The sequence below is a fragment of the Zalophus californianus genome, chromosome 13 (genome assembly GCF_009762305.2).
Source record: "Zalophus californianus isolate mZalCal1 chromosome 13, mZalCal1.pri.v2, whole genome shotgun sequence".
NCBI lineage: Eukaryota > Metazoa > Chordata > Mammalia > Carnivora > Otariidae > Zalophus > Zalophus californianus.
Genome location: NC_045607.1, coordinates 60,565,620 through 60,593,450, shown reverse-complemented (window position 1 = coordinate 60,593,450; position 27,831 = coordinate 60,565,620). Strand labels below are relative to the sequence as shown.

At 35.3% G+C, this 27,831-nt stretch overlaps 1 protein-coding gene across 39 annotated transcripts in view; it reads right to left on the bottom strand.

Moving 5' to 3' along the window:
- PTPRD (protein tyrosine phosphatase receptor type D) overlaps positions 1-27,831 on the bottom strand; it is a 540,170-nt gene that overhangs the window by 161,565 nt on the left and 350,774 nt on the right. For 16 of the 39 annotated variants that reach the window (XM_027615436.2, XM_027615438.2, XM_027615450.2 and 13 more), the window contains 7 exons: positions 25,972-26,553; positions 15,736-15,869; positions 12,440-12,584; positions 8,677-8,982; positions 7,593-7,786; positions 5,227-5,253; positions 1,198-1,315 (listed from right to left, as the gene is read on the bottom strand). In XM_027615436.2, coding sequence (XP_027471237.1) covers positions 1,198-1,315; positions 5,227-5,253; positions 7,593-7,786; positions 8,677-8,982; positions 12,440-12,584; positions 15,736-15,869; positions 25,972-26,553 — 1,506 coding nt within the window. The remainder of the gene's footprint in view (positions 1-1,197; positions 1,316-5,226; positions 5,254-7,592; positions 7,787-8,676; positions 8,983-12,439; positions 12,585-15,735; positions 15,870-25,971; positions 26,554-27,831) is intronic. The other 23 variants (XM_027615461.2, XM_027615462.2, XM_027615464.2 and 20 more) reach the window with 4 other exon arrangements.

The following is a 27,831-nucleotide window of genomic DNA, read 5'->3' as shown; positions in this document are numbered from 1 at the left end:
TTCTTAAATTTAAAGAAAAAAAAAAGAAGGAAAAAAAAGCCCAGAAGACTTTGCCTTAAAGGAGTTTTGCCATCTGTAATCCTGCTGCTTGAGGCAGTTCCAGGTGGCAGGATGTAAGTGAGGCAAATCTTATGACATTTAGACAAATTTGGCAGTGAGCATGGCACCCAGGAGGGTACTCAACATCACAGCTGTTCTTTGCTTTATGCCTTTACATAGAGGTGTGTTCCTAAAAAGTTGTGGGAGAAGCGATTCGGGAGAAGTAAATCAAATCATAGTTTAAATGTTCCATGGGAGATTGTGATATAAAGGGATTGGAGGAGAATCCTTTTGTAATTATGTCTTAACTTATTGGTTTTACAATGTCAGGTCTTCCTTCATGCTGGCTTTTCCTAATGTGAGACGATCAAAGTAACTCTAAAGAGCATTAAGAAACTTTGTTCTTCAGAGGAGCAATCTGATATTTTGTAGCCATGCTGCTTTTCTTTTCTTTTCTGTTCCCCATCTTTTATGTGATTTGGCCTCTTCAGAATCCCCACAGCAAGGAGTGAGCAGGAGAAAATGGCAGAATAAAACAAAACAAAACAAAACAAAACAAAACCCAGAACTGTAAGTCATCAACTCAGTTCAAGATGGCAGCTCTTCTAAAAAGGTTTGTTGCTGAGAGAGGTTGAAGCTAATGAGTGACATCCCTGCCCATATGATCATCCCTCTGGACATTCATGGGACTTGCTCTTTAACGTCATTCATGTCTCAGCTCAAATAACTTTTTTCTAAAAGACCCTCTCCGATCACTCTTTCCAAACAGTCCCTAGGGGCTATCCTATCCTTAATGTCTACACACCTTTATTTTTCAACTTCTCACTTACTGATGCTTTATTATATACTCATTTGTCTACTTGTTAATTATCTATTTCTACTCAGAAAATAAGTTTCAGAAGGGAAGAATATTTCTGTTTTGTTAATTGTTGTATCCCCAGTACGTGAGTAGGTGCTCACGTACCTGTTGAATGACTGACTGAATAATTTGGGCAAAGTATGTCTTGATGTTTTTCTTCTGAACTGTATATCAAAAAACACAAAAGCTGACCACAGTCCACTTTTTTTTTCTGATAGAATTCACCATACCATTTGGAAAATTCGTATTATTGTCACCTGGAACATGTTCAAGGCACGTATATGCACAAATATGGTTACCTGCCCCAGTGGTGGACACCAGTTTGGGCTTGCTGCGAGCACCATCTCCTTTGGTGGTGTAGGCTGTGACAGTGAGGGAGTAGGAAGTTTCAGGCTGTAGCCCAGAAATAATCATGTCCTAAAATGACACAATAAAATGACACTGATTCAAAACACCACAAACACCCTGGGGGAAATTCAAAGCATCCATCCACAATCTATGCATGCTTAAATACTTCCTGTAGCCATGCCAAGCACTGGAAGTTTCATGCCTTGTTGTTCATGCTATGCTATGAATGATGTGTTTTCATGCTGACATTAAAGTGGGGTCTTCAGCCATCGTAAGAGGTAATCCTAAGAAGTAGTAGTTAAAAACATGAAACCAGAGGCCAGAACTCCTGAATTCTTGAATTTAAAACCTGCATCTTCTTATTTCCTAGTTTGGTGATCCAGGGCAGGTGCGTTAACCCCCTCTGTACCTCAGTTTCCCATGTGAAAGTTGGAATAATAGAAGGATTAAACGAGTTATATCACATAAACACTTACAACTATGCCTGGCTCATAGTGAGCAAACCATAAACCTGCAGTTATATTATGCCAGGACCTCTCAATATGCATCCTCTATAGCCTGGCCAACAGACCAGTGATGGGGCTAATGCCAATGCAGTCTGTTTTATCACCATGCTAGTATTTTGCCAAATGGCTGATCTGTTGAACCTAGATATCCTGACAGCCAGAGAAGTTTCTTAGGACTAGAGTAACATATTATTGGTTAATTATACAGACTATGAACTAAAATCATTACACACTAAGGAGAATTTTCTGGCGATTTGGAATAGGTCATAAACCAAAGAACAATATTTTTTTTTTTTTTACCACATCATCATGGAGTTGTGCTCAATTAATCCTATTTGGAAAATGTTAAATGTCACAAACTATTTATCAAAACTCTAGATTTCTCTTAATTAGGGCCCCCAAACTGTGACGGTTACAAAACTTAGATCTGTTCTTCCAAACTGGAGATTATAGGATTCTTTACATAGAGTAGTTATTAACTTCTGTTATTTTCTTTAGAGCTGCTACACACATGCCCACATCCTCCCACACAAACACATAGCTATAAAGATCCCTTTCAGATATTTGGCACAGCTATGTTTTCAAATTGAATATGGTTAGATTTAAGAAATAATACAATGTCATTGTCTTCCACATTTGAAGACAAAGCAAATGAGAGTTCATGGAATGGACTGGATTGTGTGGAGGACAGAAGGATTTTTCTGTGCAAGGCTGTAAGGGGCACCACTGAACTCAGTTGTTGAATCCAATCCCAAATATGACAGCTTTTGACAGTGTGCTTTTCTCAAAATAGTAGGAATATCATTAGAGTGGAAATTTAAGAATTTCAGATATCCTGAACAGCCATTGGAAATATTATTCTGCCAGATGAATGGGCTAAATTTGGGAGAGGGATTTTATTTTCAGGACCTTGGAATGGTTTCATTAATATTACAGAGGCTATAAAAACCATCCGAATCACCCAAGAGTAGCATTCTAAATTATAGCAGATATACTGGGTATTCCAGAAATTATGATGGGAAAATGATAACATTATTGTTTCCAAGGTCCCTCTCACATGCTACTGGATTTTTGCTGAAAGTAGGCAAGGCTGGGGGGCAGGGAAGCAGGGCTTGGTTCTACCACCAAATAGTGTGGCAAGAAATTTATATACTCTGAGCCTTATATAAGTCTTTTTCATTTATCAAATTGGGATTAACCACACATGCCCTTCCTCTTGCATAGGCTGTTCCAGGATAACACATGTAATGTAATTTGAAACTGGTCACCCTCTGCAGTGGTATAATCGCAGCTGGACACACCTCTATCTGCCTGGATCACATCATCTCTTGTGTTATATTTTCTTTCTTTAAACTGTGGCCATACTTCCTGGTGGTTTCGGTATCCTCTGTGAGGTAGTGAGGTAGTGTGGTATTGTGTCTACCATTCCTCAATCTCATTGCCTTCTAGCATATCTCCATTCAACTTCCTACCTGTTAAAAATCGGCATTCTTGGATGTTCTGAAACAGTTACTGGCCTGCTGTGTTTCTCTCTAGTCTTAAAAAAAAAAAAAAAAACACATTTCCAACCTTAAAGAATTTTTTTCTGTCTGAAACTCATTTCTAGCCCTGATTTCCCATCAGGGCTCCAGTTGCATGTACATTGAAAATATGTGCTGGACATTTTCCTTTGACTATCGATTGTTCCCTCAAGTTCAGCTTGACTAAAGCTCCAGTGTCATTTCCAGGAGTAAATTCCCCTCCTTGCTTCTATACTTTAATGAATGGTATAGCATATTCCAAACTTATGAGTGATCTTGATCTCTTTTTCTTCCTCAAATTCTTAGCGAGTTTTTGCCAGTTTTTCCTTTACCTAAAACTGTCCCTTTTTCATTTTTGCTGCCTCAACTTCATTGAATTTTTATTATTTTATGACATTAGCAAAAGAATTGTTTTTATTTGTTTCCCTGTTTACTATCTTCTTTCTCTCTAATCTATCCACTATGTCATTGGCTTTAAGCTGCAGGTAATGACCCATTTAAGTAGGTCATGAAATCAATTTACTTAGTCATGACCAGCATTTTAAAAAAGAAATAGGATATATTTTCATACAAAATATTAAATTTTATATGTGTGTAAGTAAGGTATTATTTTGTAAGACCTTTATTTTAAACATACGAACGCATTGGTCGTGACATATAATGCATTTCTTACTATGGATTACAGTAAAAGAAGTTTATAAAACAGTGTCAGTTCCATTAAAACTGATACCTTGCCCATCATATTTACCAATATTCTTAGTAAAAGCCCTGCATTTTAGCAAAAAGAAAAATATTTACTAAATGAAAGAATACCCTTACCAGCCTTTATCTTATTTCTATTTTTAATAATTTTCTATATCTCTCCAGTACTGAAGAGTTAAAAGGCAGTTCTTTAGTTTGACACTTTAGGTTTTCCCAACATTATATTAAATTTATGTCTTAGTCATACTTAGCACTAACTTACTAACCTGAACCCCTTCATTCATGTTGAATTGGCAAGCTCATGTCACTTGACTATATCATATTCTTGACCTGCCTCAATGATTATGTCCCACATACTCATCTTTAAAAAAAATTCCTACCTCCAACTTTCCAACACACACACACACACACACACACACACACACACACACACACACACACTTTTCCACTTCTTCAACCCTTACTTATTTTTTAAGTTCTCAACAAGGTTTCAAGACCTCTTCTACCTTCTTGGTCCGTGGCCTCTGAACTCACAGTTCTTACTGACAATGCCACCCATTTATTAATTAATTACACATTGCTTGAGGTCATAGCTTTTGTTGTATTTCATGGAACTTTTCCGAATTTTACATCTTCCTAGCCACCTATTGTAAGTGCTTCGAAGGCAGGTGTCACATCCTATATCCCCCAAGGAAACCTATACATAGTAATGAGGTCTCAATAAATAACATAATCCAGCCATTGAAATATTTTTAAAAATTCTTCCCTCAGTGACATATTTTCTGCCTCTTGGCATGACTCATTGAATTTATCTCAAATTTCTATGGCTACAACAGAATTGCCATTTCTTGATATAATTAGTACCGGAACTGCATGGTGTTATCCACTGAAGATGTAACCCTGGGATAGGATTTATGAGTGGCCTATATCACACAGCTTGATATCTCTTGTCTATGATGCCTCCACTTAAAGCATTCCTCCTTTAACTGTGTCACAGGGCAAAGTTAGTAGCAGCCATCAAAACAACATGAGCTCATGATATTTCTTATGCAATCAGTAACACCATGCCAATTTCACAAAACAAAAACCTAAATTAAAAGTATACCACATAGCGAAGATAATTTAAAAATAATTTGTTAGTTCATGCAGCCGAGCAAACTGTGATGACATTTCACAAATAAGTGAAAGAGGGGTAACAGAAAAAACAAGCATTTATAATCTCTTTTTGACAAAGCAGCCCAAAATTACTCACATGTTCAGTAGTATCATCAAATTCCCACTGATTGAGATTAAGAAGGTTGGGGAAGAGGAAAACAAAATAAAAAGAAATGAAGAGAAATCTGTAGCCTTATAATGGCAATGTTGCCTTCCTTAGATTAAACAAACAAACAAACAAAAAAACAGAACAAAAAAATAAGCAAGTGTGTACAATAAAATTCCAAAGAGTAGGTGTGTTATGCTTCCATCCTCACCCCGAACTGAGAGGTCAAAAGTAAATATGCTTTGTATTGTTATAATTAAAATCAGCTAATGCAATTTTTAACATGTGGTTCATTGGAATGAATCAATAAGGCATGACGTACAGCTAGTGTTTCTAATCATACAAAATTTATGACATTTATTTTGGCTTTTTCTCTATGTTATGCAATTAATTTATGTCACTAATTAGATTAACACCTTTCATAAAATATTGGAATCTTATAGCCCCAAGGAAGTCTTGCAAAATGCAGTGGAATTTCAATGAATATTAAGAGAACACACGAGGTGGGCAAAAGAACAACAATCAAAAACATACACATAATGAGGGGGAGATGAACCATGAGAGACTATGGACTCTGAGAAACAAACTGAGGGTTCTAGAGTGGGGGGGGTGGGGAGATGGGTTAGCCTAGTGATGGGTATTGAAGAGGGTACATACTGAATGGAGCACTGGATGTTATACACAAACAATGAATCATGGAACACTACATTAAAAACTAATGATGTAATGTATGGTGATGAACATAATAAAATAAAATAAAATAAAATAAACATACACATAAGGAAAATCGGCAAATTAATAAAGAAAAGCCAAAGTAGAAGAGAGGGGGAAAATTGTGTTGACATTTAAGGCATTTTGTATTATGTAATTCCATTAACCACCATCTTCCACAAAACACTGACAGAACTACAAGTTTATAATGTAAAATTATCTAGGACCTGACGGAGTACATCAAAACATCATGGCCATATCATTTTCTTTTTCATAATTTCAGACTTACAAAAGAAAACATAGGCTTTGATGGTTTTATTAATTTCATATTGTGAGTACTGTTTCACAGACAGTAGAGAATATTTAGAAAAAGCAAAGGACTATGAATCTAAAGACATAAGTTTAAGAAGTAGACTTTAAAACCATGGAACTGGATTTGGAGCTGACTAAGTGAACTCATCCAGGTCCCTTTAGTTAAAATGTTTCAAAACCAAAGGAAAAATAGCATTTTTGTGAGTTGATTATATTAAAACATTAGGGTCAATGTTTTCCTTACAGCCACAGGGACGTGGATTGCTCTTTTATTTGCACAGAGACAAGAATGCAAAATCTGGCAACCTGACATAATAGTTCTCACTTGGCTCACAGTCCTCCTCACTTTGACAACAAGAGAAGGAACTTTTTACTGAAATAAATTTCGGATTTTCCAAACCCCCTCCTTTTCCATGCCCAGCTACCGATTTGCTAGATAAGCATAGTACTCCCCTATTCATAACATCCCATCACTACTGGACCCAGTATAGTGAAGCTGTCCACAGGTTATATGTAACTCCCAGTAGAAGCTATTAATTGAAATCTTCCTCTTCTTTTCAGGTAACTACGTAGAATACAGGTGAATTTATTATGGTATTATCTTTGAAACCCTTTATACACACAAAAAAACCTGAAACATATAATGCTCTGCTTTAAACAACGGATTACAAAGCCAAGTGACTGCATGGTTGAAAATTACCACCCGAGGATCAATAGAATTTCTCACACACTCAACTGCTCTTCATACTTTTCTTAATGTGCCTTAACAGAGGGGATCCCATTTATTTCCTGGAAAACTCTAACTTTTCATTGTCATTACCTTCATTTTTCTGGGAAATGAAATAATTACTTCTGAATACATGGTTTGTTAAATAAGTACTAAATAAAATACTATCTGGGTAACTTTCCTCACATAAGAATGTCTATTCTTCAACAGAATAAGTCATATATTTAGAAGTTAGATCAATTTAATTTCAAGTAGTTCTAGCACAGCTGCTTAGAATTCTTGTTACTTTGATTAAAATCAATTCAATTTTTTTGAGGTCAGAAAGGCAAACTCAGATATAAATGTAGAGTTGAGTACCTGTATTTTAAGGAAACAATTACATGTTTTTAATTAGGTTTGAGTGTCATTTCATTACAACTCACTTCCTCACATGCTGTCAACTCTGACTGAGAAGGTAAATACACATCATGTGTTTTAAAAACTAGAATTTTGTACAGGATTTTTTAAATGTCAAAAAAATTAAAAAATGGGGGTCCATTTCAAGGTATAGACTAAAATAAATGCAATAAATAAATAAAAACATAGATATGTAATTTCAGAGGCTTACCTGTGCATCAGCCAGCATGACATCCTTCAGCATGGGCTGGCCCTTGGGCTCACCATTTTCCATCCTCACATAATGCACCTGGTATCCTCTTATCTGGCCATGCTGCTTATTGGGCACAGGTGAGCGCCATGAGACTTTAACAGATGTTGAGTTGACAGCCTCTACCTCGACTTTTCGAGGAGGACCACTAGGAACTGGAACAACATCATTGGATAAAAGAAAATTATAGGCACTTGACCCACCCAGTCAGAGTATTTTCTTTACTTAGGTTTAAAAAAAAAAATGGGCAGACCCACTATTGTTTCCTTTGTGGAGTACAAACATTTTCAAGCAATGAAAATGCTCAACCAATCTGCTCTACCTTTTAAGAAAAGATCAAAAAACATGACCAATGCCAAAAAAAAAAAAAAAATGGAAGAAAAAAAGAGTATCAGAGAAATAGAAAAACATGTAAAAAATGTACAAAAGCCAAGGAAGATGCTTTGAGGCTCAAAGCATTAAAGCACAAAGAGGAGTAGCATTGAAATAATAATAAAAACTGTTTGTTGATTGTTGTGTGTTTTTATAAAGATTTCTTTTTAGCAGAATAAAAAGATTCTTGATTATATCGGTTTTCTTCTTTTTTTCTCATATCAAAGGTTTTCCAAACAACAGATGCCAAAAATTGAATGTTGAGCATCAGTGTCTCTGAAATATGCAAGACAAAAAGGCAACAAGAAGATAAGAAGGCAGATTTGAAAAGTTAACTTCAAAATGTAAAAGAAGTGTCTAAAAAAGGCCAAGAAAAACGCAGAAGACTTTAGACGGAAGTACAGAGAACGGCCTGGATTACAAGGTCATAGGAGCAAACTGTTCTTTTAAAGGGAAGCAAATTATTGTGTTGAGATTGAAAAAAAAAAAAAGCCCAGGCTGCAGCAAAGATAGGTCTTTTGCAAAAATTACTGAAGTTACAGCGATGCTAGGTAAAAAAAAAAAAAAAAAAAAAAAATGAGCAGAGAAAAACTGATTACTGTTAGCCTATCAAAAGACAGCAGACCAAGATTGTGTCAGAAGGGTGCAAACTGACGTAGCAGAGGCAACATACCATCTTCATCAGTTCGAATCAACACGGAGAAGCTCTCGGGGCCAGGGCCGATGTCTGTGTGGGCTGTCACAGTGATGCGGTACTCAGTCCATTTTTCCAGCTGTTCCAAAAGGTATTTAGTAGTGTCCGAAGGAATGCCCAAAATTTCATGAGGTTTATCATCTTCCCCATCCACTGAGGTGTACTTGATGGAGTATTCAGTAATAATGCCATTCTGTTTTTCCACTGGTGGAGGTTGCCAACTTACCAAAATACTAGTGGAACTTGGGCTGGTACAACTAATGTCTTGAGGAGGAGCTGACGGCTCTTATTTTGGTAGTGAGTTAAAGGAGGGTTTGAGTGAAAGGACAGGAGTGGTTGGAAAAAAAAAAATGATAAAACAAAAGAAAAGGCAAAAATAAATAAACGAACAATAAGGGCAACAAAATGAAAACAAGGCTTTGAAACTTAAAATAAAATTTTAAATTTAGGTACCTTGGCTTAGTAACATGAATAAACCAAAAAATGAATAAATGACCAAAAATAATTGTTAAATAATGGGTGGGGGGAATATGTGAACATGAAACCTTGAGATAATAGAGCCTCAAATAAAATTACCTACCTGCAATTTAAATTCTTCTTCTAAACCAATCCCTCAGTATTCCCCAGCCCTACTGTACAGACTACCCAACTTTAAAAACACCTGTAAATATTGCAAGATTTATTACATGAGAGTCTGATGATGCTTCACAGATGCTGTTTCAAGCTTTCACTTCTACATTCTAGAATGAGGGTGATTCATAGACAGTATTCATTTGTGAAAAGGTTTTCAGATATAAAAAGTTGCAATAACTGTCAGATCCCTTTCACCAATTCCAATTAAAAAAAAGAAAAGAAAAGAAATAAAAGCCCATATAAAAGATCGTTCCCTCTGACTATGCGAAAAACTGAGTCAGCCTGACCAGTTTTAAGGAAAGGTGTTAATCTAGCATGGATTGTAGCCTGTATACAGTAAGCATGCAGAATCAATAAAGGATGAAAATGCATAGTCCAAGATTTACCTACCCGAGGGTAATGTCAGGCTTGTTGATTCTGACTGTAACTTGTACTTACCCTACGTCAGCTTTCAGCTTTTTAAAAAATTTATTATAACTCTTCTTGAGACACCATTGCTAGTAAAGAATTAGATTCCACCAACAAATTTTGGTAAAATCAATAATAATCATCTATCCCTTACAAAATGTCAGTAACACAGCCATTAAAAAGAACTGTTTAAAAAAAAATCCTGAGAACCACCTGTAAAATATATGACTTATGTGCAAAATTTCTTTCATTTTGTATGTAATTATTCATATAAAGTAGAATTTACATAAGAGTTAAGAGAGAAACTTTCTTATTGTCCATTCTAAAATAAAATGGTCACTTTCTGAGCAATTATTTTCCATCAAATTACCCAAACGTATCATTATTTGAGAAAATTAAAAAAGCAGTAAGAGCAATGAAACCATTATCGTAAATTATTTTTAAAGTTAATAATATATAATTCCTACGGGACAAATAAGAGGGATAAGATATATATACGTATATATATTTATTTATATTTATTTATTTTAAGGCAATTGATGTGGTAGAATGAGTAACTCATTTCTAATTTTGTGTTGTGAATATGTAGCTTGGGTATTTCCTTAGACCTTGTGGGTCTTAATATTATGTAGTGTCAGATGTATTCAATTGTTTACAGGATTATCAGTCTTTTTTAATTTACGTGTCTTGGGTTCTTCATGATTGTCAATCAAAATGAAAGCTCCCTGTACTGACGAAAAGGAAATTCTCATACAACAATCTTGAAAATTTGGAGTAAGATTTGCAAAATCACGAGAATATCTATCATCTTTATTGATTCTGACTACATGTTCTTATGTTTCAAATTATAAAACTATTTCATATGCATTATCATTATTCATAATAAATTGAGTTGTTCATGTAACAGTAAGGACTCATTTGTAATTCTTTTTAAAAAGCTGATTTGGTTTTTACTACATTGCTACTTTCAGACCTCCTATTCTGTGAGAATATATTCAACATCTCTTGAATGTCTTACTTTAATAAAATAAAAAGTAGGAAAGCTTTTGATGTGGTTATAAAATGTCCATTCTGTCTCTATGTATGTAAATAGGTAGGTATGTAGCATGCATGCAAAAAAGTCAGTATTGTAAACCATGCAAAACAGATATTGAAGCATGTCACATTTCTTTTAATTAAATGTCTGAGTTTAAGAGTTATCTTCTACAATATTACTTACTAGTCTGCCTGGAATTCAAAGGCAAATACAAAACTGCATTAATTTACATGCTTCATTTTTTAAAAGAAAGGGAATTTTATGGGAATAGACCATAATCACTAATGGATTAAGTAATAGGATCCTAATACTTTTTGTACCAACAGGCATGTTTTGAGAAAGAGAAAGAATATAACTTTTATTTTCAAAAAACCCTGAAAGATTTTAAATTTCTATAGAATATAGACTTGCTTATATGAAAGAAAATTCATTTTTTAGAAAATATAAATTTCATGTTTGCTGCTAGGTCTAATATTTAGGTCAGTGAGCATCCTCTTTACAAAATTCAATGTATTGAGATTACACATATGTACTGCATATATAACTATTAAAAATCACATATAAAATATAAAGTATCAAAAAAAAACCTAGGGAAATAACTCCATAAAACTGTTCAATTCAAAGTCAATGGTTGTTTAATAGACTAATTATAGAAACTTACTATTAAAGAGGAAACCATAGTATTATTATAAGTCACCAAACTTTCCATCAAAAATAAACTTCCATATAATACTTTACACAAAGCAATCTTCCCTGGACACAATGAACCCCCATTGTGATAAACACAACTATGCTCTAGGGCAACAGTTCCAAAAAGAAATTGAACCTGAGGAAACAAAATACAATTTAGGATTGCAAATGTACTTGTGATTATTCCATTGTTCCTAAATTTGCCCAAACACAGATTTTCTACGAATGTTCCAAATTTCCACATGTACTACTTGAGGAGTTAATAACAAAGTAGTCACAAGAGCTGAGTTCTTCTCTGAGTAGAAATAAATACATGAAATAAAAACCTGTTTGTTAGCAAAGTTAAAACCTGTGTGCTTAGGAGGCGCCTGGGCGGCTCAGTTGGCTAAACATCCGACTCTTGATTTTAGCTCAGGTCATGATCTCAGGTTCGTGAGATCCAGCCGCACATCCAGCTCTGTGTGGCTGTAGAGCTTGCTTAAGACTCTTTCTCTCCATTTGTCCCTTTCCCACCCCCCCGCTAAAATAAACAAACAAACAAATAAATAAATAAAAATAAACTTAAAAAAAAAACACCTGTGTGCCTAAAAAGCTTACAAGTTTGGTCTTTTTTACCTCTTTAGTTTGTTAAGCCCTCTTGTGATTATTTGGCAGTGTTTTCAACCAGAATATTGCTGGTTATAAATCATTACACAGGGCCTGATGGAACTTTCATTCATTTCCCTGACGGAAGTCTTCTAACTCCTCCGACTTCTTTCAGTTTAGGAAGGGAGAGAATGGGATCTGTTATTTGGACCAAGTTGGAAACCAACATAGGTCATGGTTGTAATCCCCAAAGTTGGATGCTTACTAGCATAGAAACTACTGACTGTCTAACTTACTAATTAGCCGATTTGTTTGTTGGCTGGGGAGTGGGGAAGGCTGCAACACCCCCTAACGAAAAAGGGCAGAAAGTAAGCAAAGAGAGACACCTACTTGACTGCATGGTTCTGGCTGATATTTCAGCTGTGGAAGCACCCAGGCCTTGAGGAGAGCGTGCGGCCAGACGGAAGTAGTACAAACTGTTGGGTTTCAGCCCTTGCAGTCTATAAGATGTCCCAGGCTCAATGGTAATCCGTTGCTGTGGATAAGTATCAAAAGAACTGGGTCATTTTCATTAAGATTCATGCAAATATTTTTAGCACACTGCCTGCAACCTCAGATGTCTGTCATTGGAGTTGTAAAGTCATCAAAATATCACAAACAGAATCAACAGTGAGTATCTAGGACTCTACCAGGGGAACTATACAAAGAAAATATCAGTGTTTAAAGGAAAATTCCTATAACGAAGGCAACCAGAACAATGGAAGCCAGAGATCTTTCTAATGATAATGCAGTGGACAAATGCATCAAGTAAGAGGGAGATTGAGGAATATTATGCAGCCATCAAAAGGAATGAGATCTTGCCATTGGCAACGACGTGGATGGATCTGGAGGGTGTTATGCTGAGTGAAATAAGTCAATCAGAGAAAGACATGTATCATATGACCTCACTGTATGAGGAATTCTTAATCTCAGGAACAAACTGAGGGTTGTTGGAGTGGTCGGGGGTGGGAGGGATGGGGTGGCTGCGTGATGGACATTGGGGAAGATATGTGCTACGGTGAGCGCTGTGAATTGTGCAAGACTGTTGAATCACAGATCTGTACTTCTGAAACAAATAACGCAACATATTTTAAGAAAAAAGAAAAAGAAGAAGATAGCAGGAGAGGAAGAATGAAGGGGAGTAAGTCAGAGGGGGAGACGAACCAGGAGAGATGATGGACTCTGAAAAACAAACTGAAGTTTCTGGAGGGGAGGAGGGTGGGGGGATGGGTTAGCCTGGTGATGGGTATTGAGGAGGGCACAGTCTGCATGGAGCACTGGGTGTTATGAACAAACAATGAATCATGGAACACTACACCAAAACAAATTATGTAATATACGGTGATTAACATAACAATAAAAAATTAAAAAAAAAAAAGAGGGAGATTGAGAGGCCACCACCCATAAGCATGTTGTACATTAAGGTGCATGTGTTGCTGAGACAAAGCCCACAACAGACACTGACACCTGCCCCTGATGGTGGAGTATGGCCAATGTGTGCCAATTTCAAGTGAAGAGATTGTCTTGCTCATCTCCCATGACCTTCTGCAATTTAAATTAGGGCAAAGAAGATGTGGCCAGAAGTAGCAACAGAAACCGGTGTACAGTTTCTATGACATTGCTACAAGAGATCTGATATTGCAAAGTTCTGATGGGATAAAAATCAGATGTTTGTTAGCTGGAAAATTTTTATGAAACCATACCATCACTCTAGACTGATTTAAAATCATTTTAAAACTTTCTTTCTTTGTGACTACAGAGCACGCAGCTAGAAAAAAAGTCACAAACTTTTCTGCAAATTTTAACATCATAAAAGGCTTTTGAAATAAGGTTTCTTTAATTGAATGTTGTAACTCGTACTCTTCATGCTTAAAATTTGACTTGCATTTTAGCAAAAATAGAGCTATGGGTAATCAATCTCAGATTGAACATTAGCCTGTAGTAAGCCTTAAAATACACACTATTATGTAATCTAGTAATGGCATAAATAATCTTAAGGCTTTTCAACGAATAGGGTTTGCTGTTCACACAAACAGAAATCATTCAAGGGGAATTCAAATATAAAACTAGAGAAAACATCCTGAGGGTATTCTGGCTCACAAATACAAAAGCTTTTAGAAATTTTAGATTTCCCAAATGGTATGTAAAAACGGAATCCCCAAAGAAACAACTGTAAAACAGAGTAGGTGCACCAACATTCAAGCACCTACATCTACAGCATTCTCAAAGGAGTGCCACTCTCTTGCAATGTTTTAATTTTATTTGTTTTTCAGCTGGGTAATGGCAAAGATTTAAAATAAATTAATGTTGAATTACGTCTTAATAAAAACATCAATAGTGGTAACATGAGTACTTTAAGTTATAGCAGAATTTCAATTATATACTTTTTGAGTGCTTTAATTCATATTGGCTTTGTTAGCTAACTCTAAAAGCATTGCATTTAGAACCTGGTCTTCGGAGATTCTGCTCAATTCAAACAGCTGTAAAGACAGAAGTTTATAGGAACATATTAATTTATTACAGTATTCAGAATGATATACCATAAGTTAACTGATAATATTTCATTTAGTATGTGAGTATAAAAAAAAAAGGTATTTCTGTTAGAAGTTAGGGGCTACCTAGCTTTGTAAAGATCTTTTTTAAGATAAAGAATACTAAGAGGTACAATAAAATGACTTGTGTGGATTGAGTTTTCACATGTAGTTTCACCAACATTTTGTCCTAATGTTCCAGCCTGGATGTCACAGTAACAAAAGAAATACATTCATTACTATCATATATTCCCATCCTGAAATTGTTAGATGCATCTTAGTACCGATTTCTATAGTTTATACAAAGTACACCACCCAAGAGGCAGTATATACCCTATTGGTTAAAAAGATAGATTCTGGAACCTGACTGCCTAGAGTTTCAAATCCCAGTTCTGCCATTCAGTAGTGTGAGATTTGGGGGAATCTCTTTTACCTTTTCTGTGCCTTCATTTTTTATATGTGAAATCGATTAAAAGTAAGAACTTACTCATGACACCACTGTAAGAACTGAATGAGTTAATATATGTGAAATCCTTACTATACCTCTTAATATATGCATTAGTTATATTGATTTGGTTTCTCTTTTCAGTAACTATCAATAATTGCCAGACTTTTTCATTTTACAATTATTTTATTTGCATAGCATACTCAAACATTATATATACTCTCATTCATATCAAATAACTCTTGGCATACAAATAAACATTTGCTGCAGGGCCTCTTTCTCTGAAACCAGTTTGGAAAAATTCATCCATCCAAAGCCTTGGAAGTCATTTAACTTAAGTACTATATGGCTTAATTACACTAGTGCAGAAGAGAAAGAAAGGAAGTCCCTAAGTCTCATGGGGTATATTCTTTTAGATACTTTCAGAAGAAGCTTGGAAGCCTGGAAATAGGGATAACAGCTGCTTTGTTGTTGGTGTTTGCCTCATTCTACCCCCAAAGGCTTGAAATCAATATTCTGTTTTTTTGGTCAAGTTCCTTTTTTGAGGAATAAATCTTTCCCACCAAAGTGCTCTATAGATATTTGACCTTTTGGCAGAACCTGGGCGAATACACAAAAGTAGAGTAGTGCCCCAGGATAGTGAATGATCAGAAGGTGAGAATCAGTCTTACCTCCTCGCCATGCTCCCCATCTTTGTAGACCAGTTCATAGTTGGCAATGGTGTCTGAACGTGGAGGTGTCCAAGACAGCAAAATACTTGTTTCAGACTCAGGTTCTGCTTTGAAGTTTAGTGGTTGCCCTGGTACTAAAAACAGGAAGGCAAAGGACTGAGTTCATCAACACCATGAGTATTCAAAACCCTTCCATTAGTGCATCTGTTTAAACCTCTCAAAACGTGTCCACATGTGTAGCTTAATGAAGAGCTAGGTCCTTAACATTGTTTATAGTCCATTTTTCCTCCTTCAAGGTATAAGAATATTTTTAACACTGCACTTGTTCTTCACTTGATCTTGGCCAAAAGGCCGAGAAGCGATGACACTGCACTTGTTCTTGATCAGTTTAAAATCTATACAAGATGGAGAATTATCAAACACAGAATAGAACATAAATCTGATAATAAATCTGATCTCATGAATAATGAGGTTATTTCATAATATTGTTGTACATAATAAGTGAGATGATTTATATAATACACTTGGAATCAATATTGTCTAAATCATAACAAGTGCTATATACATAAAATCCATTGTTATTTTACAACCGAGAACTTGTTCTCTAGCATTGCATTTAACTTTCAAAATTATTTCCGATTAGGTTTATAAAATCCCACCTTTATTCCATTAACAAAACCTACTGGTAAACCGGAATCACGTGGTATTTTTCTCACCAACCCCACATTTTGAAAAAGAGGTTAAAAAAAAAAAACTATCCCTTATAAATAATTACTTCTACTCCCTAATTGACTTTCTTTTTAAAAAGATTTTATTTATTTGTCAGAGAGCGAGTGACAGAGAGAGCACAAGCAGGGGGAATGGTAAGCAGAGGGAGAAGCAGGCTCCCCACTGAGCAAGGAGCCTGAAGTAGGACTGGATCACAGGACCCTCACTTGTCCCTAGTGAGATGGAGCTAAGTTACTACACAAATTAAAAAGTTTAGAGAATATGTTTATTATCAGACATACAGTAATTTAGCAGATGTCATGTATAATTCTCATATTAGTCATTAAAACCCATGCAATAGACAATTTGAAAGAGCTATGTGTCAGATGTATTAAAGAATGGGACATATATCCAGTTTAAAACACTTTACTCAAATTCTGTATTAGAAGAGGTTTTACTAACCCCAACCTCCTGGTTAACATCAAATCCCATTAGGTCCTCTATCCCTTATACATAAGGGTAATGTAGTTCAGGGCATCACTGACCCAGCTAACCTTACTTTGTCCTTGGCCAGTGTCTGTTCTGATCGGTTGGTGCCCAGGCCATGCTGGCCATTAACTATTCTGATCATTACCCCTGATACTGTGGCGCATCTTAAAGTGCTATAGCTGACCATATGCCCATATTCTCACAAGTATATTCTGTGTATATTTAATAAAAAACAAGAACAATAATACTTTATACTAGAGGGAAAAAAAAAACATGTGAAGTGTTTTTGGTGAATGGGCATAAACACTGAAAAACTTAGGAAAAATAATATACTTTGTAACTGATGTATGACTTCAATTTCTTTTTTTTAAGATTTTATTTATTTGAGAGAGAGAGAATGAGAGATAGAGAGCACGAGAAGGAAGAGGGTCAGAGGGAGAAGCAGACTCCCTGCTGAGCAGGTAGTCCAATGTGGGACTCGATCCCGGGACTCCAGGATCATGACCTGAGCAGAAGGCAGTCGCTTAACCAACTGAGCCACCCAGGCGCCCTCAATTTCTTAAACAATACTTGAAGCATCATTTTCCTTAGTAAGAAGATTTTGGAAATAAAAAATGTTTTTTTTTCTTTTTCTATAAAAGTCATCTCTCTGTAATATGACTAAAATAGTCTTTTATTTAAAAGGACATCAAAGTCTAAACAGATCTACCAGAACGGTTTCCAGTATTCCTATTTTATTCTTCTGTCTGGTGTGTTAACCTGTGTGTGTGTGTGTGTGTGTGTGTGTGTGTGTGTGTGGGCATGTGCGTGTATGTACCTTATGTGCAGGCATATAATTTCATGTTTGGACTGATGCATAAGGCAACCGATAGTCAGTTCTTCTTATTTTTAATTGCATTCATCATCTTTTTTCCTTTTTTATCACAGGCCTTGAGATACTCATTAATTTGATGGCTCTGTGAACATACTTTCTAAACAAGGTATCTTTTTTTTTTCTCTGTAAGTACTCGCCCAGTGAGAGACCTAACACAATCATCCAGATTGAGAAATGGAGACAAAAAAAGATCAAAGATCAAGAGCAAGGGTTGGTGGGGGGCGGGGGGAAGAGGGGAAAAATAAACAGGAAAATAGCAAAGCAAATAGAGAACGCATTAGTTCTAAACAGGAAATACCAAAAGCCTGGCAGGAGCAACAATGGAAGCCAAGAACAATCAGACAGATGGGGAAGTTATGATTGGATTTTAATATTCAGATGATTACAGGGGTTCTCAGCCTAAAAATACACACACATATGCATATGTGTGTGGTCACTTCTCTCTCTCTACTTTTGTTTCCTTTTTTTCTTTCTCCCAACTTCCACAAATCTGAGAAAGAAGAAATCCTTATGATAACTCCTGACTTAGACCAAACTGGAACACAGTATTGTCAAGAATTAAAAACATGGACAGAACTGAAGGGCTACTCTCAGGATTATAATTGCCTGTTATGTATTTCCTCCCTGCCTAATGCTAATAATAAATTGACATTGATTGAAAACATCTTGGGAATCTAATTAACTTTTTCTTATTTAACCTGTTTACTTTTTTTGCTTTTAATTTGTCTTGAACAAATTCCCAGTGGGTCTCAATGTTTCATCCTTGTTTAGTGAGATAAACTTCATCTGACCCTCCAATTCTATTAAGACACCTCTTCCTCTAAATAATGAATTAAACAAGTTCAAAGCTTCAGGGGGTGTACATTTCATTTTATTCTTGGACAAAATAAGTAGTGGTCAGATGACTTCAAATAATATATACAAGGTTCTCCTCCTTGGCTTCTATCTTGCCCTTCTTTTGAAGTGGTCTGGAGGGTAATTTAATTTACTAGATGTTAAACTTGTGATAGAAGTACAAATGCCCAGGGCACCTGGGTAGCTCAGTCAGTTAAGAGTCTACCCTCAGCTCAGGTCATGATCCCAGGGTCCTGAGATCCAATCCCACATCAGGCTCCCTGCTCAGCCTGCTTCTCCCTCTGCCCCTCCCCTCTGCTCCTGAGCTCTCTCACTCTCTCTCTCAAATAAATAAATAAAATCTTAAAAAAAAAAGAAATAAGAAATAAAAATGTCCAGAGGTATCAGGCAGATCACTTAGAGACCAGGTGGGGTATGGGGCCAATGGGAGAGTGCCTGGCCCACCTGAAGGAGTTGGTAGTATTCGGCACCAGCAGATTGCAGCTTTGTGGAATGTTGGTCAAAGCTTGCCTAAACTTCTGATTTTTCAACAGAAGTTGATAGTGAATCTTCTAGGTGAAATATTTCCATTTTTAACCATTGGAAATAATTGAATTAATTTAAATTAATTGAAAAACACGATAGGGGGCAAATTATGTCTACAGGCGAAATCCAGCAAATGGACCAGTGCTTTAAAAGACCTTTTTATTATATCAGGCTCTATGTTCATAAACACCTTAAGGTGCCACTACTTAGATCTCCCTGGGAATTGAAGATTCACTTAGAGATGCTTCCTCAGAGTCATTTAGCCATAGTTGAAACAACCACAATAAAACTGTGGCATCAAAGTAAAAGAAAAAAGCTGTGAAATTAATGGATTTATTTTTACATTCCTCAAACATAGTAGTCCTAATGATCATAATATATGTATATGAAGAAGCACTTTAGGGGGCTCCAAATGGTCTTATTTGTCTGTACTATTTGGAAACACAGGGAGTACTTCATGTTCTGTTAGACTTGTATATCAATTATGGTGGCTTCAGATTTTATTAACATTTATGTTTGTATTATCTACCCCCTCCTTCCCTCCTCTTTCTCTCTCTCTCTTCAAATGTTCTCACAGTCTTTACACCCCAACCTTACTGGCATTCTTTTATCTTCACTTCTTCTTTGCCTGTGTCTATTTTACTTTTATTTAAGAGCTTTTCTGTGTTATAGCATTTCCCTCACCAATTAACTGAACATAAATTTTATAGGAAACTCTGAGATTCTGGAAACTCATGGGAAAAATTTAAAAAGCCCATCCAGAAACTTCAGTGCAATCATTCTTCATTAGCAAGAGAGATGTGATATTATTGACCATAAACCAAATTTAGAATTTAGATGTGGGCAGAGGAAATGGAGGTAGAACTTATAATTTTTCCTTAAAACTATATTTAAGAAATGTTTGTATTCTGTAAAGTGGTGTCAACATTATGCTTTTCTTCTTGATAACTTAATGTCCACAAGGAAATACAAATATTAGCTATCAATTCTCTAAAATAAGATTATAAACCCATTGATGAATGTAAAGTATTTGAGTAGTACTACTATTATACTCCATATAAATACCTGAAGGCAACTCAAAGATAGAGAATAGAGAATGAATGAGAGCTGAAGGGAGTATCTGTATGTCATCTGAAATGCTGATAATATTAGAAGATATCAATACTTAAGTAAAATTAAGCAAATATCTCTAAAGAGATAGGGGTTAACATGTAGTAAATGGCTAGCCAACAATTTCGCTTAGCCATATTATAAATACGAAATATTATCAGAGAAAGTAGGAAACCTATTATTGTGAAAATACTTAGTTCTTTAATAAGGCACACTTTTGAAAATATATCTAGCATTTTAATAAATGATAACAATAATAAAAGCAACACCAGAATTAGTAAAACAAAACAACACCAGAGGAAGTAAAACAAAACAAAATTCAAAACAAGGAGTCTGATTTGTAAGTGCCAAAAATATATCATTGATAAAATAAGTATTTAATACACAAGCACCTGCACACATCTTACTCTCAATTGTCATTAAATATCGTGTGAAAAGTTAAATTTTATTAGAGTTGTATTTACATCCAGAGCTTCTTTACTAAGATTCCTTTTAGCTCCTTTGCCAAAATTATTTTAAGAATGAATTTAAATTGGACTCATAACTTGGGAAATTGGAAATCAGTCTTTTTCTAGTTTGCTTATTCAGGCCTGTTGACATATACTAATGAAATGCTTTAGTAAGTTCTGGAAACCTAAACCGTCATGTCTCTAAATGTCATAGTTTTTTTTTGTTGTTGTTGTTTTTACTTTTTATTTTTTTTTAAATAACAATTCTGCAATGCCCAGAATTTGGAGTAGAATTAGCTTCTTCAAGATAGCAGGAGAGGAAGAATGAAGGGGAGTAAGTCAGAGGGGGAGACGAACCAGGAGAGATGATGGACTCTGAAAAACAAACTGAGGGTTCTAGAGGGGAGGGGCTGGGGGGATGGGTTAGCCTGGTGATGGGTATTGAGGAGGGCACATTCTGCATGGAGCACTGGGTGTTATGAACAAACAATGAATCATGGAACAGTACACCAAAACAAATTATGTAATATATGGTGATTAACATAACAATAAAAAATTAAAAAAAAAGAATTAGCTTCTTCAAAAAGTTTAAAGTTGGTACTCAGTATTTATTTAGTAGATATACATAATTCTTTTCCTTCCAGAGGCCTATACTATTAATGTATACACATAGAAATCAAGAATCTTTTTCCAAGAATCTGTTAAATGCACAGAAAAATTAGAGGTCAGATATGTTTTCTAAAGAAAGAAAAAAAAAACAGACATTAGGATTTAATAGATTTAGAATGGCTCCAATTAGCATGAACATCAGGCAACATTTTAGGGCATTAGGTTTTAGATGTAATTCACTACATTCTTTATCAGTTTTATTTGTACTTCTTTTATACAATATAGTTACTGTATATTCTTATTATAATTATCTATACAAGAAAACTATATAAAAAGGCATCCTTTCAAAATGTGTATTCTAATAGCAGAAATCTTTTTCTAGCACAATATAAATTCTTCCCTTAACAATGGCATATATACTGCATTCTCCACATTTTTAAGGTAAATTAGTGGCAAGTGACTGTAATGCCAAGAGTTAAAGCTGTGGAAAAACTGGAAGATTAACCTGTGTTTCTAGAACATAATTATTTTAACCAAGATATTTTCATATCGAAAACCACTTAAAAATTACTTAATATTATCAACTGTATGAATAGTCATGATTAAGGGGAAATATTATTGACTATAAATAGATCATATATCGATTTTCTACATTATCAGAAATACATAATTGCTATCAATCCTCCATTTACATCTATATGTTAACAGTAATCTTAGATGAGATCAAAAGTTACAACTTCCCTCTTAAAGTCAATTTTTTACTACATACTCTTTTTTCAGAGTCCAATTTTAAACAAAAACAGGACTATTAGTGCCAGCGAATTAAAGATAAAAAATGAAATGAACTGCTTTCAGATATAGAAGACATAGAAATTTATATCTTTGTATATATGAAATTAAAATATACTTGAGAAATTTATATATCTTAGTAAATTTTCATAGGTTTGGGAAAGATAAAATTGCAGTGAAAATAATTATATCCTCAAATTTTCTATAGCCTCTCTAAGAGAATATCTCATAATGATTTTATGTTTTTCCCTAGCTATGATTCTAAGAAATAGTTAGCAAGAAAAAAAAGGAGCAGCTCAGCATTAATTATATTAGAACTAACATCACTGTATTTGGCAGGTGTCCACTAACATCAAATGGCCTTTGTTAATTAAGCCTAGGGAACAGATCAAATCATTGTGCTATTTTGGAAGGTTTTCTTAGCCTATTGATTTGGCAGGCACAAGTCATTATGTCATTATATATCTTCTCAGTCAATGGATATAGAAGTACAACTATTATACAAGGTTCTTGGAAATAATGTAAAAATATCACAGATTGGGCATTACTCTTCTAATGCATCTGTGACCCATTCATTCAGATTCTTCTAAGTTCAGAGTCCTTGGATCACATTAACTCAATATTCCCTGTTGTAGCACTGCCTTAACTGAGTTATGGCTTATGTCATATTATGTCCCTTGGTGATACAGAAAACCAAAATATGGTCTATTTGTAGGTCTATTTAAACATCAGTTCTATATCTATCAATAAACTGTGACCAAGATCATTATTGTCTGTCTTCTCTGTTCTGAATATAAAGATTCTCATTATTCCCAAGGATTCTTACAATTTGGTTGAATTTAGTTCCAGGAAGTATTTGGTGTCTAAGATACCTAAATCTTCCTGGTATCAGACAAAAAAAAGTTATAAAACATTATGGATTCTTATGTTTAAATATGTGGTTTGAAAACTTAACACCAAATTTGGCGATCAAGTATAATAACCTGTGAAAAGTGGTATACCTTTCACTACTTTCAGATAAGCTTATTTTTTTTTACATCTAAATGTTTTAATGCACTTTTGTACTAGGATAATATAATAGCTACCTCAAGTATTTCAAAGGTTAAATTACATATAATTCTTAAATAAAGATATGAATAAATGAATGACTGTGTTTACTGCCTCTATTTATTGAGCACCTGGTGGGCACAAAAATCTAGCAGGCACTGAAACTATCACAAAAGCAAATTATTAATTTGAAAATAATGATGCTTTAAAGTAGCTAGGGTACCTGGATTTAAATTCTGCTTTCCCACTTACCAACCTTATGACCGAAAAACAAGTTCCTGAATCTTCTTCAATCCTCAATTTACTCATTGGAAAATGGGGTAATTCCACATCTACCTAACTGGGTAGTTATATTGATACATGCAAAGTTCACAGCAGAGTATCCAGCATATGTAGCTGTTTTTATTATGATGATGATTATATATTACTTATTAAATTATAAAATGTTTCTATCCATTACCTAATTTATAGCACTGTTATGGGTTGAAGTGTAACCCACAAAATTTCATATATTGAATTCCTAACCCTTAGAATGTGACCTTATTTGGAAATAAGATTTTTGCAGATGTAATTATTTAAGATGAGGTCACTTGGTTGGGCCCTTATCCATTATGATGGAAATCCTTATGAAAAGGGGGAATTTGGACAGAGAGCCACACACACGGGAAGAACACAATGTGACAATGAAGGCAGAGATCAGGGTGATGCCTCTCCAAAGCAAGGAACAGCCAAGATTACTAGCAAAACAACAGAAACTAGGAGAGAGGCCTGGAAGACGCCCTGAGAAAGAACCAATTCCATGCACCTTGATCTCAGACTTCTAGCCACCAGAATGGAGAGACGGTAAATTCCTGTTCAAGCCACCAGTCTGTGGTATTTTGTTACAGCAGCTGTAGAAACCAAATACCACCTCTAAATTCTATAAGGTGGTTATTATTTTTGATGATGAGAAAACTGAAGTTCAGAGAAATGAAGTAACTTGTCCAAGGTTATAGAGCTAAAAATGCTAGACCAGGATTCAAACTCTGGTTATATTACTCCAAGACTAGGGATTTTTAAAATATCACCACTGAGGGGCACCTGGGTGGCTCAGTCAGTTAAGCATCTGACTAGTGATTTCAGCTCAGGTCCTGATCTCACGTGTGGTATGATTGAGCCCTGTGTCTGGGCTCCATGCTCAGCAGGGAGTCTGTTTGAGTTTCTCTCCCTCTGCCCCTCCCCACCTCTCTCTCTCCCTCTCTCTTCTCTCTTTCTCTCTCAAATAAATGAATCTTTAAAAAATATATCACCATTGAAAAATCAGAAAAACTAAAAGTGGATCACAGGTATATGTTCTTAATATATATTTTCTGTTATCTTTAAATAGTTAGAGAGCTGCTAAAATAGTGTAATAAAAAATAATCTCATAACAATTGACCAGTTTTAGTCAAGAAAAAGAACAAGATACACAGATTTCTACATTTTCCAATATGAGATATATAGAAAAATTAATCTACAGTGTTTTTCTGTATATTAATATAGCAAATAAGTACAGAAGAACTGCAAAAGCCAAGTAGGGAAAATATATGAATGTTTTTTAGTATAATTGTGATAAGGTATATTTTTTATAGCTATACTTCATATTATTAGACAAAATAATAAATCCACGAGCAAACAGCAAGAACACAACAACAGTATAAAAAATAAAACAAAGTCAGGCAGGCTGTAAATATGTTCTGAGATCTCCAGTAGCCAGGGAAAATAGGTAAACACCCTCAGTGACATGATTCATAAGACATGAAACATGAAAACAAGTTAGGGTTAAACATAGGTTTATCTAGTTCTGACACCTCAGAAAATTCATTCCCAAGGTTACCAATGAGTTATACCTACAGATTATAACTACTCTGTCTAATAATATGTTTCTTAATAATATGGTTTTTATGTAGATTCTCAGAACAAACCAATAGCATACTGCCAAAACACTGAGACTAACGCAAGTTATGAGGCACCAACACCTCATAGGAGTCAAATTAATAGCTCTCAGATGTTCAAGAATAAACTTTAGAAGAAAGTTGCTATGTCATATTCTCAACCTAAGGCAAAATTGATCACTCTGAATCAAAGACCAGAGGTCTTATATCCGCTTATGAAAATAAAACCACTGGAAAGGCCAAGTGTTTCTCCATAAAATAGTGTGATGTTCGCCCGAATGCCCAGTAAAATGAGTCACTGAGGCCCCAAAGTTTGATCTAGGATCTTGATAACTGTCTTTCTCCACCCATGAAGCCATACAAAGAAAAAAAAAGTCAAAAATCCATTAGGAGAGTATTTTTAGTGGGTAGTTGCTTGGAAAATAGAAGACATTTAAATGTGTAAGGCCCCCTGACAAATGGTTTTATTTTTAAGTTTATCTTGAACCACCCAATCTTTCATAAGTTAAATAATTTTGTAAGAGTATTCTATCAGAGTCACTAGTATAAAGCAAGATAGTTCTATTCTCAAAATGCTGCATGGAGGATGCACTCATCCATCTCATTCAGAAAAATCTTCAAGTCATTTGGGTACAAATTTTTTAAAAAAGATGCTAAATGCATCCCTCTACTTAAAAGTATTACTTAGTCTTTCAGTACCCATGCCTGTTCTGCTCCAGATGTCTTATCTCAACCTCTTATTTAGAAACTCTAAGTCTCAAAAATTAAAATTCATACTTATCTTTGTACTTTCTTTGTTTTCACCATTCACACCTCTTAGCACCTACTCCTTCCCTCCTTCCTTACTCTCCATCAGAACCAGACTTACCTCCTGTCTGAGTGATGACTTGTATGTCACTTGAAAGAGGACCATCTCCAATTGAGGTAAAAGCCAGAACTTTGACAGAATATGTTTTCTGGGGCACTAAGTTGCCAATAGTAGTGATTTGGCTGTCAGCTACATTATGCTTCATCCAGTTGTTGACGTGCTGAGTGGGATCCATTGTATAATAAACTCTGTATCCTTGGATCTGTCCATTTGGTTCTTCAGGTTCCTTCCACTGTACCAAAATGGTGGTTGAACTTAACATCCGCGCCTGCACATCCCGTGGGGCACTGGATGGTGCTTGTTCTGAGGTTTGCGTTAGCACAGGCTCACTGGGAGGTCCCCGCCCAATGTTATTGACAGCAACAACCCTGAATTCATAATCTGAGTAGGGACTTAGTCCAGCGACACTGTAGCGTGTCGTTGCCACCCCATCAATTTCTTTGTAAGGTTCCTCAGAATTTTTAGGTTTATGTTGAATGATGTAGTAAGAGACAGGCTCAGGATTCCCAGAGTCCCACGTCAATGTGATGCTTGTGGCTGTGCTCTCAGTCACTACAGGAGTTCCTGGAGGTTTGGGTAAGGCTTAGGGGGAGAAAAAAAGGACAATGAATACGCATCAGTTCTAAGATATTACAAAGATCCATAAACTCTACTAATAGAATAACAGAATTATGTTATCTACTGAAGATTTGACTAGATTAAATAACAAAAGATTGTTTTCTAAGTGGGTAGGATGTATAGTAAGATGCATAGGGGACAAATCTCCTTTTCTAGAAGCACATTTGGTCACTGTAATTTGAGGCTTGTATTCAAATCCACCAGTTATTAGTTATGTGATCCTGGATGCATTGCATAACCTTGCTTTAGTTTTCACATGTGGAAAATGGGAAGAGCTACCACTGGATTGTATTGTACAGCTGGGTAACCGTATTTCATGAGTTCGCTGTGAAGATTAATGAGCTATTCCAGTAATGCTCTCAGAATGTATCCAGCACCCTCAAAAAACATTAATTGCAATTATTACTATTATTTTAACCAAGAGTTTGGCCAATTAGCTTCTTGCTTCAGGAAATACATGATATAACTAAATACCAACATTGAAAATAACACAATTTGTTATATATTCAAATGGCATTAAATCACTATGGAAGAATAATTTCCATATTGTTTTCCAGTTATAAGACATAGATAATATTACTATAATTAAAAAAAAATATCTAGGAACACCTGAGTGGCTCAGATGGTTAAGCATTGATGCCTTTGGCTCAGGTCATGATCCTCAGGTCCTGGGATGGAGTCTGGCTCCCAGCTCAGCAAGGAGCCTGCTTCTCCCTCTCCCTCTCCCTCTTCCCCTCTCCCCACTCATGCTCTCTGTCTGACTGTCTCTGTCTCAAATGAATAAATAAAATCTTAAAAAAAATAATCTAACCAAGAATTTTAAGGTAAGAAAGAATAGTAAATTTCAAATTGACTAATTTTAAATTCATGTTTTTAGTTAATATTCAAAAATGTTGAACTAAATTAAAGCATATTCACAAATAACTTTTTAAAGCAGTTTACTATCATAATGTGCAGTCTATATTCAATATCAATAATACCTGAAATTATAGCTACCACCTAACTTTTGGGAGAAAACCCAGAATGTAACACTCATATGATCAGCCCTTTCATACTCTTTTTCCTTGTCAACATAAAGGCAAAAAGTATAATACTCTCTAGAATGGCAGCTTTTCAAGAGTTGCAAATTTGTACTTGATTACATGTGTATCTCTAATACCTAGAATACTGCCTAGCAGTGTTAACTGAATGAACACCTAACTCAATGAATGAGTTGTGATACATCCTCACTCTCTTCCACTT